We start from the raw sequence: 11,845 nt of genomic DNA on the forward strand, positions 1-11,845 counted from the left end.
AATTTTCATTGACTTGTGACTCATATCACTATTACTTTTATTTGGAGTAGTTCCCTCTTTTTAAAGGGTTAGGGATTATTGTATTCCAGTTTTCATTAAATTGTTCACCTCATAACCCACAAAGCTCTTAAGAAGTAAGTGTCATTATCTTTTTTTTTTTTGTTTTTCTAATTATTTTGAAACCAAGTGTCATTATCTTATGTTACTTATGGTCTTCACCCACAAGTCAATAGCTATGGTTAATTTGTAAATATCTTTATTGCTTTTTTTTTTTTTTTATATTATTATTTGGATGGAAAACAACCCAATTTGCACTTGAACAATCCTCAATAATAATAATAATAATAATAATAATAATAATAATTAAAAAAAACATTTCACATAAAATTCTAACCCCGTGATACGAGCTAATCTATCAAAATAAAAGAAAATGGAGGACACCATTTGGACACATTTTTTTTATGAGTTGATTAATCAGAGTAAGTAAACAAGCTAATATATCAAAATAATTTTAGCACCAAAAATAGAGAAGGATTAACTAAGAAGTATATAAATTATTTTGGTTAGCTTATTTATTTAGTGCGCATCATAGAGATGTGTTGCAAATAAAAGAAAGCGAAGAATTTCCATAAAAAATACTTTCTAAAGCAAATCAAACCAAACGGAGCCTTAGCAAAAAAAAAGTGAAACAAGTCACAACTCACAAGTCTAAGCTCATATATTAGTTGTTGAAGGCTAGTCTTGTGACCAAGTACATATTCGTGGCCCCTCATTACAAAATGAACATTTACCGTAGCAAACATGAACATTTTGTAACTAAATATATTTTACAATAATTTTGTATTTCTCAATCATTAAATGTTCATTTCATGCAGTATGATGTTCGTTCTTATAAAATAAATGTTCATTATCATGTAGTATGATATTTATTTGTATAAAATAAACACTAACTTTGTTAGAAGAAGGATACGCCAAGAAAGTTTCGGTGTACACAAAGAATATGGTCTTAAGTTGTCGGATCCACATGACCCTACCACGTCGACGACGACCACCAAGCTCTGCCCATCAATGGGCGAGTTTTAGAGGTGACTGCTCATGATATGGTGGAGGAAGTGGCTCGTAGTGCTACCGCCATTTTAGGATGAATTTGAAGGTTTGGAGAGAAAAAATGGTGGTGGATTTGGAGGGAGAAGATGACAAAAATTTGGTGAACATATATTATAAGAATGAACATGATAGTACGAAGATGGACATTTAATTTTATAAGAATAAATATCCTATAGCAAGAAAATGTTTATATTTTTTATATTAAATTGTAAACATTAATATTATAAGAATGAACCTCTTATAGTATGAAAATGAAAATAATATTATACGATTGAACATTTGATATTATGAAAATGAACATTTAATTTTGTAAGAATAAAGCCCTATTCACTTCACCTTATTTTAGTTGAACTGACATTATTTTTATTGAACTGAAATTATTTTTGCCGAATTGAAATTAATTTTACTGAACTGAAATTAATTTTGCTGAATTGAAATTATTTTTTACTGATTTTCTATCATATTTCTTCTTTAATTTTACTGATTTTTACTTAACTGAAATTATTTTTGGTATACAGAATTTATTTTAACTGAACTGAAATTAATTTAACTCTTAATTTCAATTCAGCTCTAATTAGTTCAGTTTCACTTCAATTTAGTTCAATACCAATTATCTCAGCTCAATTTAGTAAATATCGAGACCAAGTAAAAATTTGCGCTCAAATATCCGTGCGGACACTTGAATTTGGGCTGCCTTAGAATAGCTTTGTGTAAACAGCCTGTTAACTAGTTTGTTGAGCAGCCGCTACAACACACAAAACACGAAAGAACGAAAGAAAGTTTCTCTTCGTTTTGTTCTTGAAATTTGAATCTACCATTCTGTTGAAGCAGCTTCTCAGCTTTCTCTCTCCTCCATTGAAGCAGCTTTTGAGGTAAAGATGTTTCTTTTGTTTAATCTTCGAATATCAATTTCACAATCTAGGGTTAATGGTTAATTTAATTCAGTTTAGGGTTCTTCTAAGGTGGATTGATTTTTGAACTATTGGGTATAATTTATTTCTTCTAAAGGTTAGATTTTTGTTATTCGTTTTCTTAAGTGGCAAGAATTTGAGTCAAATTTAGTTGATATTGTGCTGCAGAACCCTTAAATTGTTTAATGTTAGGACGAAACAATGAAATTGATATTTTTATTTTGTGGGAAAATTGGATCCCAAATTTGAATGCATGATTTGTGTGTAATGAGTGTTTATTATTGTTGATTTTGAATGTCTGTTGAAATTTACCAGGGGTTATGTTCTCCAATTGTGACGAAACGTTTGCCGTACCCTCACTATTATTGATTAGGGTTTCAAAGATTTAGGTTGAATGGAGTTTTGGGGATTAGGTTGTTGTAAAATTTGAGTTGAATTAAGAATCCTATACATAAGCTCTAACAAATGACATTTGAATATAATTCCAGTGTTCGGCTTATCAAATCTGGGCAGTCGATTCTTATTGCGCCCAAGCATCGAATTAATGTTGCGATTTTTTTAGCTATAAAGCTACCTTGATACCGATTTCTCATTATTTACTATATTTTTTTTCTTGTTTCTCTTGATCTGTTTCCATTGTTATAATCGCTAGATGTAAACTTAAAAACTTGCCTTTTGCTTGTCTGGGCGGAAGTCCCTATCTAATTATCGGATAAAAATTCATTGTTTGAACCTGTTGAGCATCGCCTCATCCTCTTCTTTGTCATTCAGTTTTCTTTCTTGCCTGTTTCTGTTAGTTCTATTTTTCATTCAGTTTTCAAACTCCTTGGTGCCGTAAATCATGGCACAGATTCATTTGAGATTCTTACCGTGCAACTCCTTTTGGCCTTTCGATTGCTCCTCCTTTCTACCATTTTCTTCTTTCTTTTTTGGGTTGCACCTGGCTTCTGTGCTTCCTCCACAGCAATTTAGCAAGCCTTCCAGATTAGATATACAAGATGCCGAGGACAAGAGCCGCTGCAGCAGCAGCTACAGTCCCAGATACAAATGAGAAGGCCAGTGAACCAGAAAAGGAGATTGAAAATGAGGAGAAGGTAGATTTGGATGGGGAAAATGATCCTGAAGAAACATTAGAGGAAGAGGTTGAGTACGAAGAAGTGGAAGAAGAAGTGGAGGAAGAGGTCGAAGAAGAGGAGGAGGTAGAAGAGGAGGTGGAAGAGATAGAGGAGGAAGAGGAAGAAGTAGAAGAAGAAGAAGAGGAGGAGGAGGAGGCTGATGGTACTGAAAAAGCGGGTGATGCTGATATTGATATGGAGGAAGGGGATGACAAAAAAAAGCATGCTGAGCTCCTTGCACTTCCTCCTCATGGTTCAGAAGTTTATGTTGGTAATATACCTCAAGATGCTACCGAAGAAGATTTGAGGGGCTTTTGTGAATCTATAGGAGAAGTCGTGGAGGTATGTTTTTGTTTTAGTTTTAGTTTCCTCTACTCTGGTTTAGATGTAAAATGCCGACACATTTATGATTATGTTTGTTTGTGACTACAGGTCAGGATAATGAAAGGCAAAGAGCCAGGTGAAAACAAAGGATATGCTTTTGTGATGTTCAGGACAAAGGAGATGGCCTCTAAAGCTATGGAGAAATTGAATGGCACTGAACTGAAGGTAACCTTGGATTGCTTTCTTCGTTATACTTGTAAGAAGGCTCTCATCTAGAATACACCTAATGAGTACTTGTATGCATCTAATATGATTAAATATATGTCTCTACTAAACTGCTAATGCAAATTAGTTATACGTGCTGATTAATTTTAGAACAGTAATGGTGCATTTCAGAAGGCCTCATTAATATATTGGAAAGGGGATAATTGTAAATTTGCAAGACAGACAGAGGCTTTATCACTTTTATAGTAGGTTGACTTATTTGTATATCTTTTCAGGGCAAGAAAGTAAGATGTTCCTCATCACAAGCTAAGCATAAGCTCTTTATTGGTAATATTCCTAAAACTTTGGGCGAAGAAGACTTAAGGAATGCGGTTTCAGAGTTTGGGCCTGGGGTGATTGCTATTGAACTCCTGAAGGTTTTAATGCATCTCCTTTGCATCCTGTATATCTTACTTTTCTTTATAATTTGGGCATTTTCTACTGATACTCTTCTTGTTAATGTGGTTATCTGATGTAATTGCAGGACCTACAAAATTCCAGTCGTAACCGTGGATTTGCATTCATTGAGTACTATAATCATGCTTGTGCTGACTATGCAAGACAAAAGATGTCTAAAGCTGATTTCAGGCTGGGTGATAAGTCTCCTACAGTCAGTTGGGCTGACCCTAGTCCTAAGAGCGGATCAAATGCAGAATCTTCTGGAGTGTCTGAGGTATCTTACTCTGTTTATTTTTCCTGCACAAGTGTTGAATTATCTGTGTCATTGTTTTTTGTTGTTCAAATTAGTAATTTTAAGAGGCCTGCAAATAATTTCTGGAATGCCTAATTACAGCACTTGATTTCTTCTAGCATTTTACTGTCAAAAGTAACTAGGATTTTGTTGTCTTGTGCCTTTTCAATTACTTACTTAATGTATGGATAGAGGGAAGATTTATATATGATAAAATGTGTCTCAAGGTACCAAGGCACAAAGCTTTGTGGATGATAGCCTTTAGGTTGTCTTAAGGTGCATTAATTTTATACCTTTGGCAGTGTATTTTGTCAGGTCTTGTGCTTTGTGAATCTTGTTTATATACGTGACAATCATGGATTCTTATAGGCTCTTGGATCACCATTGCATATTTGTGCTGCCTGCCTTTTAACGCTCTGTGTATGAGTTGGATTTACATATTAAAGATGCAGCCTATGTACTTTATTAATTGCATCAACTGGTTGAGGTATACTGTGCTATATACTGTGCTATATCAACATCTTGTGTGGTTAAATCAGATAATGGTGATATTAAAAAATTGCTAATACAATGATAAATCAATCTAATTATTGGCTTGAGAATGCTTGCTTTCCTATGTAGGTGTACTTTTTATTTGCCTGGCAACATGATTGCACTACGTTGAGTGTAGTCATTACTGCTTAGTCTCTTTACTGATTGTTATATATGTTGTTTTCTATGTTTTGTGACATGCTTCATGACTTGTGAAGTTATGAGCCACCACTTAAACCATAAATTAAAAACTTTTGGCTTGTAGGAAAGATGTCTTTGGAGTCTGGATAAACTCATCACTTAAGTACGCCATTGAGTCTCTAATGTTATACAAGTATTTTTATGTGTTAAATGACTGATTGATCATTTGTAGCTTTCGTAACTGTTGATTTGAATCTGGTTCATGGTGTGAAGTGTATGGTGTAAGTAATTGAATTTCATGTGGGTAAAATTGATAGGTTAAGGCTGTCTATGTCAAGAACCTGCCCAAAGATGTCACGCAAGATATGTTAAAGGATTTGTTTGGGCGACATGGGAAAATTACCAAAGTTGTTTTGCCACCTGCAAAAGCTGGGCAAGAGAACAGCAGATTTGGCTTTGTGCATTTTGAAGAAAGGTCAAGTGCTTTGAAATCTTTGAAGAACACTGGTAGATATGAACTTGAAGGTAATTTTGTTGGTTCGCTTGTTTGGTCCTGATTGTTTCTCTTAGGCCCTGTTCTCTTCACCTTAAAAAAATAATATTAAGTAAAAATAATTTCAGTTCAGTAAAAATAAGTTCAGTTCAGTAAAATTAATTTCACTTCAGTAAAAATAATTTCAGTTTAGTAAAATTATTTCAGTTCAGTAAAATTCAATTTTCTTAAAGTAGAATTATAATAGAAAATCAGTAAAAATAATTTCAGTTCAGTAAAATTCAATTTTCTTAAAGTAGAATTATAATAGAAAATCAGTAAAAATAATTTAAGTTCAGTAAAAATAATTTCAGTTCAGTAAAATTAAGTTCAGTTCAGTAAAAATAAGTTCAGTTCAGTAAAAACAAGTTCATTTCAGTAAAAACAATTTCAGTTCAGCAAAATTAAGGTGAATCAAACAAGGCCTTAGATTCTATATCCTCTGATGCATGCTGCTAATTGCTCGGGCTTTGGTTTCATTTTGGGGGTCACAGGTCAAGTTCTAGATTGCTCTTTGGCAAAGCCACAGGCTGACAAATCATCATCAGGGTCCAATCATCAGAGATCAGCTTTACTTCCTAATTACGGGCCTCGTGTTGGCTATGGCATGTTTGGTGGGGGATATGGTGCGGTTGGTGCAGGATATGGAGCTCCAGTGACTCCAGGCCTAACTCAAGTAAGAATTTATTTTAAATTGTGAGGAGAAAAATTGACTTCATTCTATATTATCTTCTTTAAAGGCCATTATGGTGGTGTCTGATGTGGTTTCTGACTTTCTGTTATGTCAATTATTTGTAGTAGTGATTTGAGTTTGTAAAATGGACCAATGATTGTTACTTGTTTACAGTGAGTTATAACTTAGGAGATGCATGCCATGGAAACTATTGTGACTGTAAAGCATATTTGGTTCACCCTTCATAAAAAAATTTCGGCAACCTTATTATAATTTTTTAAAATGATGTTAATTTCTTTATTTTTCTATTCAGTTAAGATTTTGATGAAGTTAATAAGTTATAGCTGTGGGATCATTCTGCTTCAGTTCTCATCACCCAAACTAATAGATTTTGTTCCCTTGGCAGTCTTGTGTTTCTTGTCATGTAAAGGGTCTCAAAAGCCACAGGCTATTGGAGCCTTCATATTTAAAAAGAGCTCCCAGGATTGCTAATTTGGGGTTTTTTGCTAGTTTAATACAAGTAGTTATTACTCCTCCCCTCAGTATTTATTCGACTCCCCCAAGAACTTAACAACACCAAAACCCACAACACCACAATTTAAACTTTTTGAAAGATTAAAACATGTGGACATGAGTGAACTGTTTGGAACTAGTGTGGCATTCAAGATTGGAGACGGTGGTGTTGTCGTAATTAGACAAGGGAGACACAAAGAGAGGGGGCTGACCACAAGGTAGAGGCATATGAGGCTGGAGTTTATATTGTAGTGAGTTGTATCTGGAAGATGGACTGATCTTGGGTTGTGACATTGGGGTTTTATGCGTTGTTGGCTGGTGAAGGTCAAGATTGAGAGACTACAGAGAAGGAGGGGGGGGGGGGATTGGGGTTTAATTGGTTAGTTTGGGAGAAGTGAGCGTATGATAGGATTTTCAATAGTGTAATAATGACAAGGGAAAGATTAAGGGCTAAAGTGGGAATTGTAGGACATCAACGGAAATATTGCATACTGAGACAAAAAGGAACATTGAATAAAATTAGCAGGAGCTACAAAAAGGAATAGAGGGAGCTTTTTAGACTTGCATATCTGCAAATATTTATCTATTTTAACTCAAAACAGTGAACAGTATATGGAAGAGCGTGTCTAAGGCGTGCCTTAGGCACTAGATGACTGTGGTAGAGTGCTTTTTAAAAATGTAGGCAAGGTGCATTCAAAGAGATGACCTGAGCACATTAGACAATTTTTAGATTTGAATATCTACAGCTATTTTCCATTTTAATCTTTTTGAACATTTACAGTTTATGAACCCTGCATTTTAAAAAAAAAAAATGATTTTAGTATCTACAATTTATATGTGATCTAAATGAGCTGAGGGATCCTTGAGTTTTTATTTTTATAAGTTATGACTTTTGATTCTGTTTTTTTTTTCCAAGTGAGGGAGAACACTGCAATTCTCCTAGAAAAATGTTGGAAGCTTAAAGTCTATGCATTACCATGGGAGGGTTCAAGCTCTTTTTATTTATTTATTTTTTTTATTTTTTTTTAACGTGCTTTGTTAAGTACTCCCTCCGTCCCTTATTTACATGCCTACTTTCCTTTTTGGGGGTTTCAAAATTACATGCCTATTTCTATTTAAAGAATGTACTTTTTAACTATATTCCCTCTTTTTGATGAGTTGTCATCAATTTTCTTTTATATGTTTGTACTTTTGACATCATTTTCCAACACTTTCTCTCTCTATCTCTTCAATAATTACCAACTACATTTTCTCTCTCTCTCTAACCCCACATGCACATTTGTACTTCCCAATCATGGGTTTTAAGGAATTTCTAAGCTCCTTAATTCCCGTGAAAAATAAGTAATAGGCATGTAAATAAGGGACGGGGGAAGTACCTTTTATGATAGGTGATCAGAAAATATTTTCTTATCCTAATTGAGAGAGTATTATATGGATTGTATTTGGATAAATGCATTGCCTTGGGAGGATTTGGGCTCATTTGTTTTGTTTTGTTTTTTTCTTTTTCATGTGCTTTGTTAAAGTACCTTTTACGATAGGTAATCAGAAAATATTGCCTTATTCTAATCGAGGGAGTTTATATGGATTGGATGTGGGTAATAGTTCCAGTAGCTTTAATGTTGTCTACACCTTTTTTTGGACGGTTCCTTATGACCATACAAGTTAGCTGACCCCAACTCATTTTGGGGCTGAGGTTTAATTGCTGTTGTTGTTTAATAGTTCTGAGAAGGTTTTCTGATGCTGAATAACTGAGGTTTTAATTTTGCATCTGTTTTTCTGTCTGTCTTGCATAAATGATCATAATTGAAGCATTAACCAAAATGAGGAGTGATATTTTTATTGTTACTTTTTTTATAATTTTTTTAAAGTTTGATGTACCAGTCTGTTCCCTGTGCCATGTTGTTCTGGTTGAATTCTGACGTTTATTATTGTTTTTTTCAGCCACTACTTTATGGCGGCGGGAGAGGTTCAGGTCCTGCTGGTATGGCAATGATGCCGATGCTTCTACCAGATGGAAGGATTGGATATGTACTGTAAGTTACTACTGTTGATTTATGATTTTTTTATTTTTAGTTTCTACTTTTTACCCTTTCATCGTCTTAGTTTTGGGATGTTAATTCTCTCCCCTGCTCACTTCTCTTAATTTACTGGGATAAAAGAAAGGACATTGCTGCTTTATCATTGTTGTTGCTAAACAATTACTGCTCTCTCTTATCCATATTCCTTCTTTCCGATGCTTCAAATGGCAATCTCCCATTCTGGAAAGAAATGTCATAGAAATGGTGTATATTTTGTGCGGACTACTAGATTTTGCTAAGGATATGTGCCTGTATTGTCTAGAGCTTTAAAACTTAGTGCCGGTTGACTAGCAGTACTCCTGTATATAGATTCAGAGGTGTGCAAGTGTGACTGCAGCACTCCATCCATATAGTTCCTTGTAGGTCTTTGCTTGGCTTGAGAGGTTGGTCAATTCAAAATCTCGTCTTTATGTAATACTTAATACCTTTAGGAGCTCTCAAGTTTTTCTATGCAAGACAATGGTATTTAGAGGCAGGGAAGGATATAATAGCCATTCTTATGGAGTACTTTCTTCAACATTAAAAACGATTTCATTTTGTTGGTGCCTTTTTTGAAAACTGCTGTTCAGAAAGTTATTTGACTTTTTTGAAATTTGATTGTGCTCCATGCTGATACAATCTTTCAAGTCCATGTATCATCTACTAGCCAAAAAAAAAAAAAAAACAGTAAAAAAAATGTAAAAGAGAACTTTTATCCACGAGCTTCCGATGATTTGTCTAGTTATGCATTGTAGAAACAGTGTTGTGGAAGAAGACAATGCGTACTATGTAACTGGATTCTGGAGGCACAAATTATTAGGTATCTAGGAGCTTATTTTTGTGGCCCATATTGAAGAAAATACTTAGAAGTTTGGCAAACAATGGAACATTGCCTTTTGTGATTATATTAAGGCTCTATAGTAAGAGTGAACTTTGGGATTGTTGGGACCTTTGTCTTCTTAATGTTTGAGCTTGATGCAATCACCATTGTCTTTTGGTGGAGCTGCTCGATGTAAATAAACAAGTTATAGAATTGGAGGGTTCTGGTGGATTAGAAATATAAGCCTTCAAAACAACAAGGCATGGCTTTCTAAATAACATGGAGGTTCTATGCTCAACCAAATTTTCTTTAAATTACTTGTGCAAAATATAAGATGCCCTTTAATCTGAAAATGATTAATGGTTTGTCTTTGAAATCATACAATGATGTGACTGGAGATATTGCTTTTGATGTGCCATGCTCAAAATAGGTATGGGCAAATTAATTGTGCGACATGAGTAGTATGGTATTAGAGAAAACTTTATAATTTGATGTGTTACAACTCATGGCATATAGCCGGATATAGTTTCAAGACACACAACTTAAATTGAACTCCAGTTGTTGACACCGGTATGGAATTTTTGTAGAGTCACGAGAGTCTAGAGCCATTATAATCTCTCTCCTTCTTGTGTGTGTGCATGGGCATGTCTTTTTGCGTTGAATTTTAATGTGAATCAATTGACACAAAACTATTCCTGTCGTAAGTTTTTAGAGGTGAAATCAGCATTTGACCTTTATCCCCTTGCATATCTTTCCAGGTTGAACTTCATAGTAATATCATTTGTTAAATCTAATATTGCAATTCGTTTCATTACTTTTAGAAGGATCAACATGACTTTTTGTTCCTTGTTCCTCTTTGCTCTGAGATGTGTGTTTTTTCTCTTGACATGTAAAATGCCTTGTTCTATCGCTGTAGGCAACAACCTGGAGTGCATCCACAGACTCCCCCTCCACAGCAACATCGAGGCGGTAGAAGTGGTGGTGGTGGTAGGGGTGGCTCTTCTAGTGGAGGAAAGAGGGGTGGTTATAACGGCGGTGGTCGGGGACGGAGTCGTTACAACCCTTATTGAGGCTAAGCCGCTGAGGCCTTCCACTCTCTATCTGGATGGTGTGACTGGAATATTCGTTTTTGACAGTTGTAACAAATTTAATTTATGGTTAGGATTGCAGGAATTATGTACTCTACAAATTAAATCAACCTGTATTATCTTGTGGATTTGTCTATTAATTTAATGTCATGTCTAGTTGTAGCTGGCTTGGTTCACAAATGGTAATGTATACTCACGAAGTCTTAGGTGATGATCTTTTGGGGCTGGGCAAGGATTTGAAGGTAGGTGGATTCTTGCATTGACCCTTGCGCTCAATGCTTGTGTAATTATTTCTCGTGGTTATTACCATTGAAAAGTCTTTCGACAATGGATGAATTATGTAGGATTTCTAACAGTTCTACAAAACTATAAATACTTTCTTTCCAGTTTCTGAGCGAATAAATGAACACAATTACACAAATAAGCTGTGGAATTGGGTTTAGAATGTTAATATACTTAATTCGTTTTTAATCACTTTTTCACGGTATTTAAAAAGTGGATTGTTAAGAGTATAATTAAATGGCTTATAAGCTTTAAATAAGAGCAATAGTACCACTTTCTACTAAATAACCCTTCAAATTATAGTTATTATAATACATCTATTTTAGGAAATGTTGTAAGTACTAAAAAACAATAGAGGAAGTATATATGTCAATTGGATTGGAGACCGTTGTTCTAAAATTGTACTACCGAGTGTCATACTTATTTTAGCTTGCCACATTAATCATTTACTTGCCAGGTTATTAAACTGAGTTTGAATTTTTTTCCCGTAACCTTGTAAAAGTTCCAAACAAAAATAAACTAGCATAAACTTTTAGTTGCGAAAAAGTGGTGGAGGCTAACTTATAGTGGAGTGTTCCATACATAAGAAAAAGTGATAGTATAATTATATATGTAAAAACGGCTTCAGGAAGAAAAGCATAACTATAATTTCCCTCGTCCAAAAAAAAAAAAAACCCCTTTAATTTCGAAATAAAGGGATTGAATCACTGAAACAAAAGTCATACAGTCGGAAAAACAACATAGAGAACAAGCATAATAATTGAAGAAGCTAAGAAAGAAATAGAGGCATCAACAT

General features: G+C 34.5%; 1 protein-coding gene across 2 annotated transcripts; it reads left to right on the forward strand.

Moving 5' to 3' along the window:
- The first annotated feature begins 1,807 nt into the window (after positions 1-1,807).
- LOC145623759 (heterogeneous nuclear ribonucleoprotein Q-like) lies at positions 1,808-11,161 on the forward strand. Of its 2 annotated transcripts, XM_081676624.1 has the most exons (9): positions 1,808-1,979; positions 2,983-3,475; positions 3,566-3,682; positions 3,958-4,098; positions 4,206-4,394; positions 5,402-5,609; positions 6,111-6,292; positions 8,744-8,835; positions 10,596-11,161. In XM_081676624.1, the coding sequence occupies exons 2-9, from the start codon at positions 3,017-3,019 to the stop codon at positions 10,747-10,749; spliced, it is 1,542 nt and encodes a 513-aa protein (XP_081532750.1). In that variant the 5' UTR covers positions 1,808-1,979; positions 2,983-3,016; the 3' UTR covers positions 10,750-11,161. The 2 variants fall into 2 exon arrangements, with proteins under 2 accessions (XP_081532750.1, XP_081532751.1); XM_081676625.1 differs by lacking the exon at positions 1,808-1,979 and having other exon boundaries at positions 2,960-3,475.
- The last annotated feature ends 684 nt before the right edge of the window (positions 11,162-11,845 follow it).

This window comes from Chenopodium album, chromosome 3 (assembly GCF_948465745.1).
Source record: "Chenopodium album chromosome 3, dcCheAlbu1.1, whole genome shotgun sequence".
Taxonomy (NCBI): Eukaryota; Viridiplantae; Streptophyta; class Magnoliopsida; order Caryophyllales; family Amaranthaceae; genus Chenopodium; species Chenopodium album.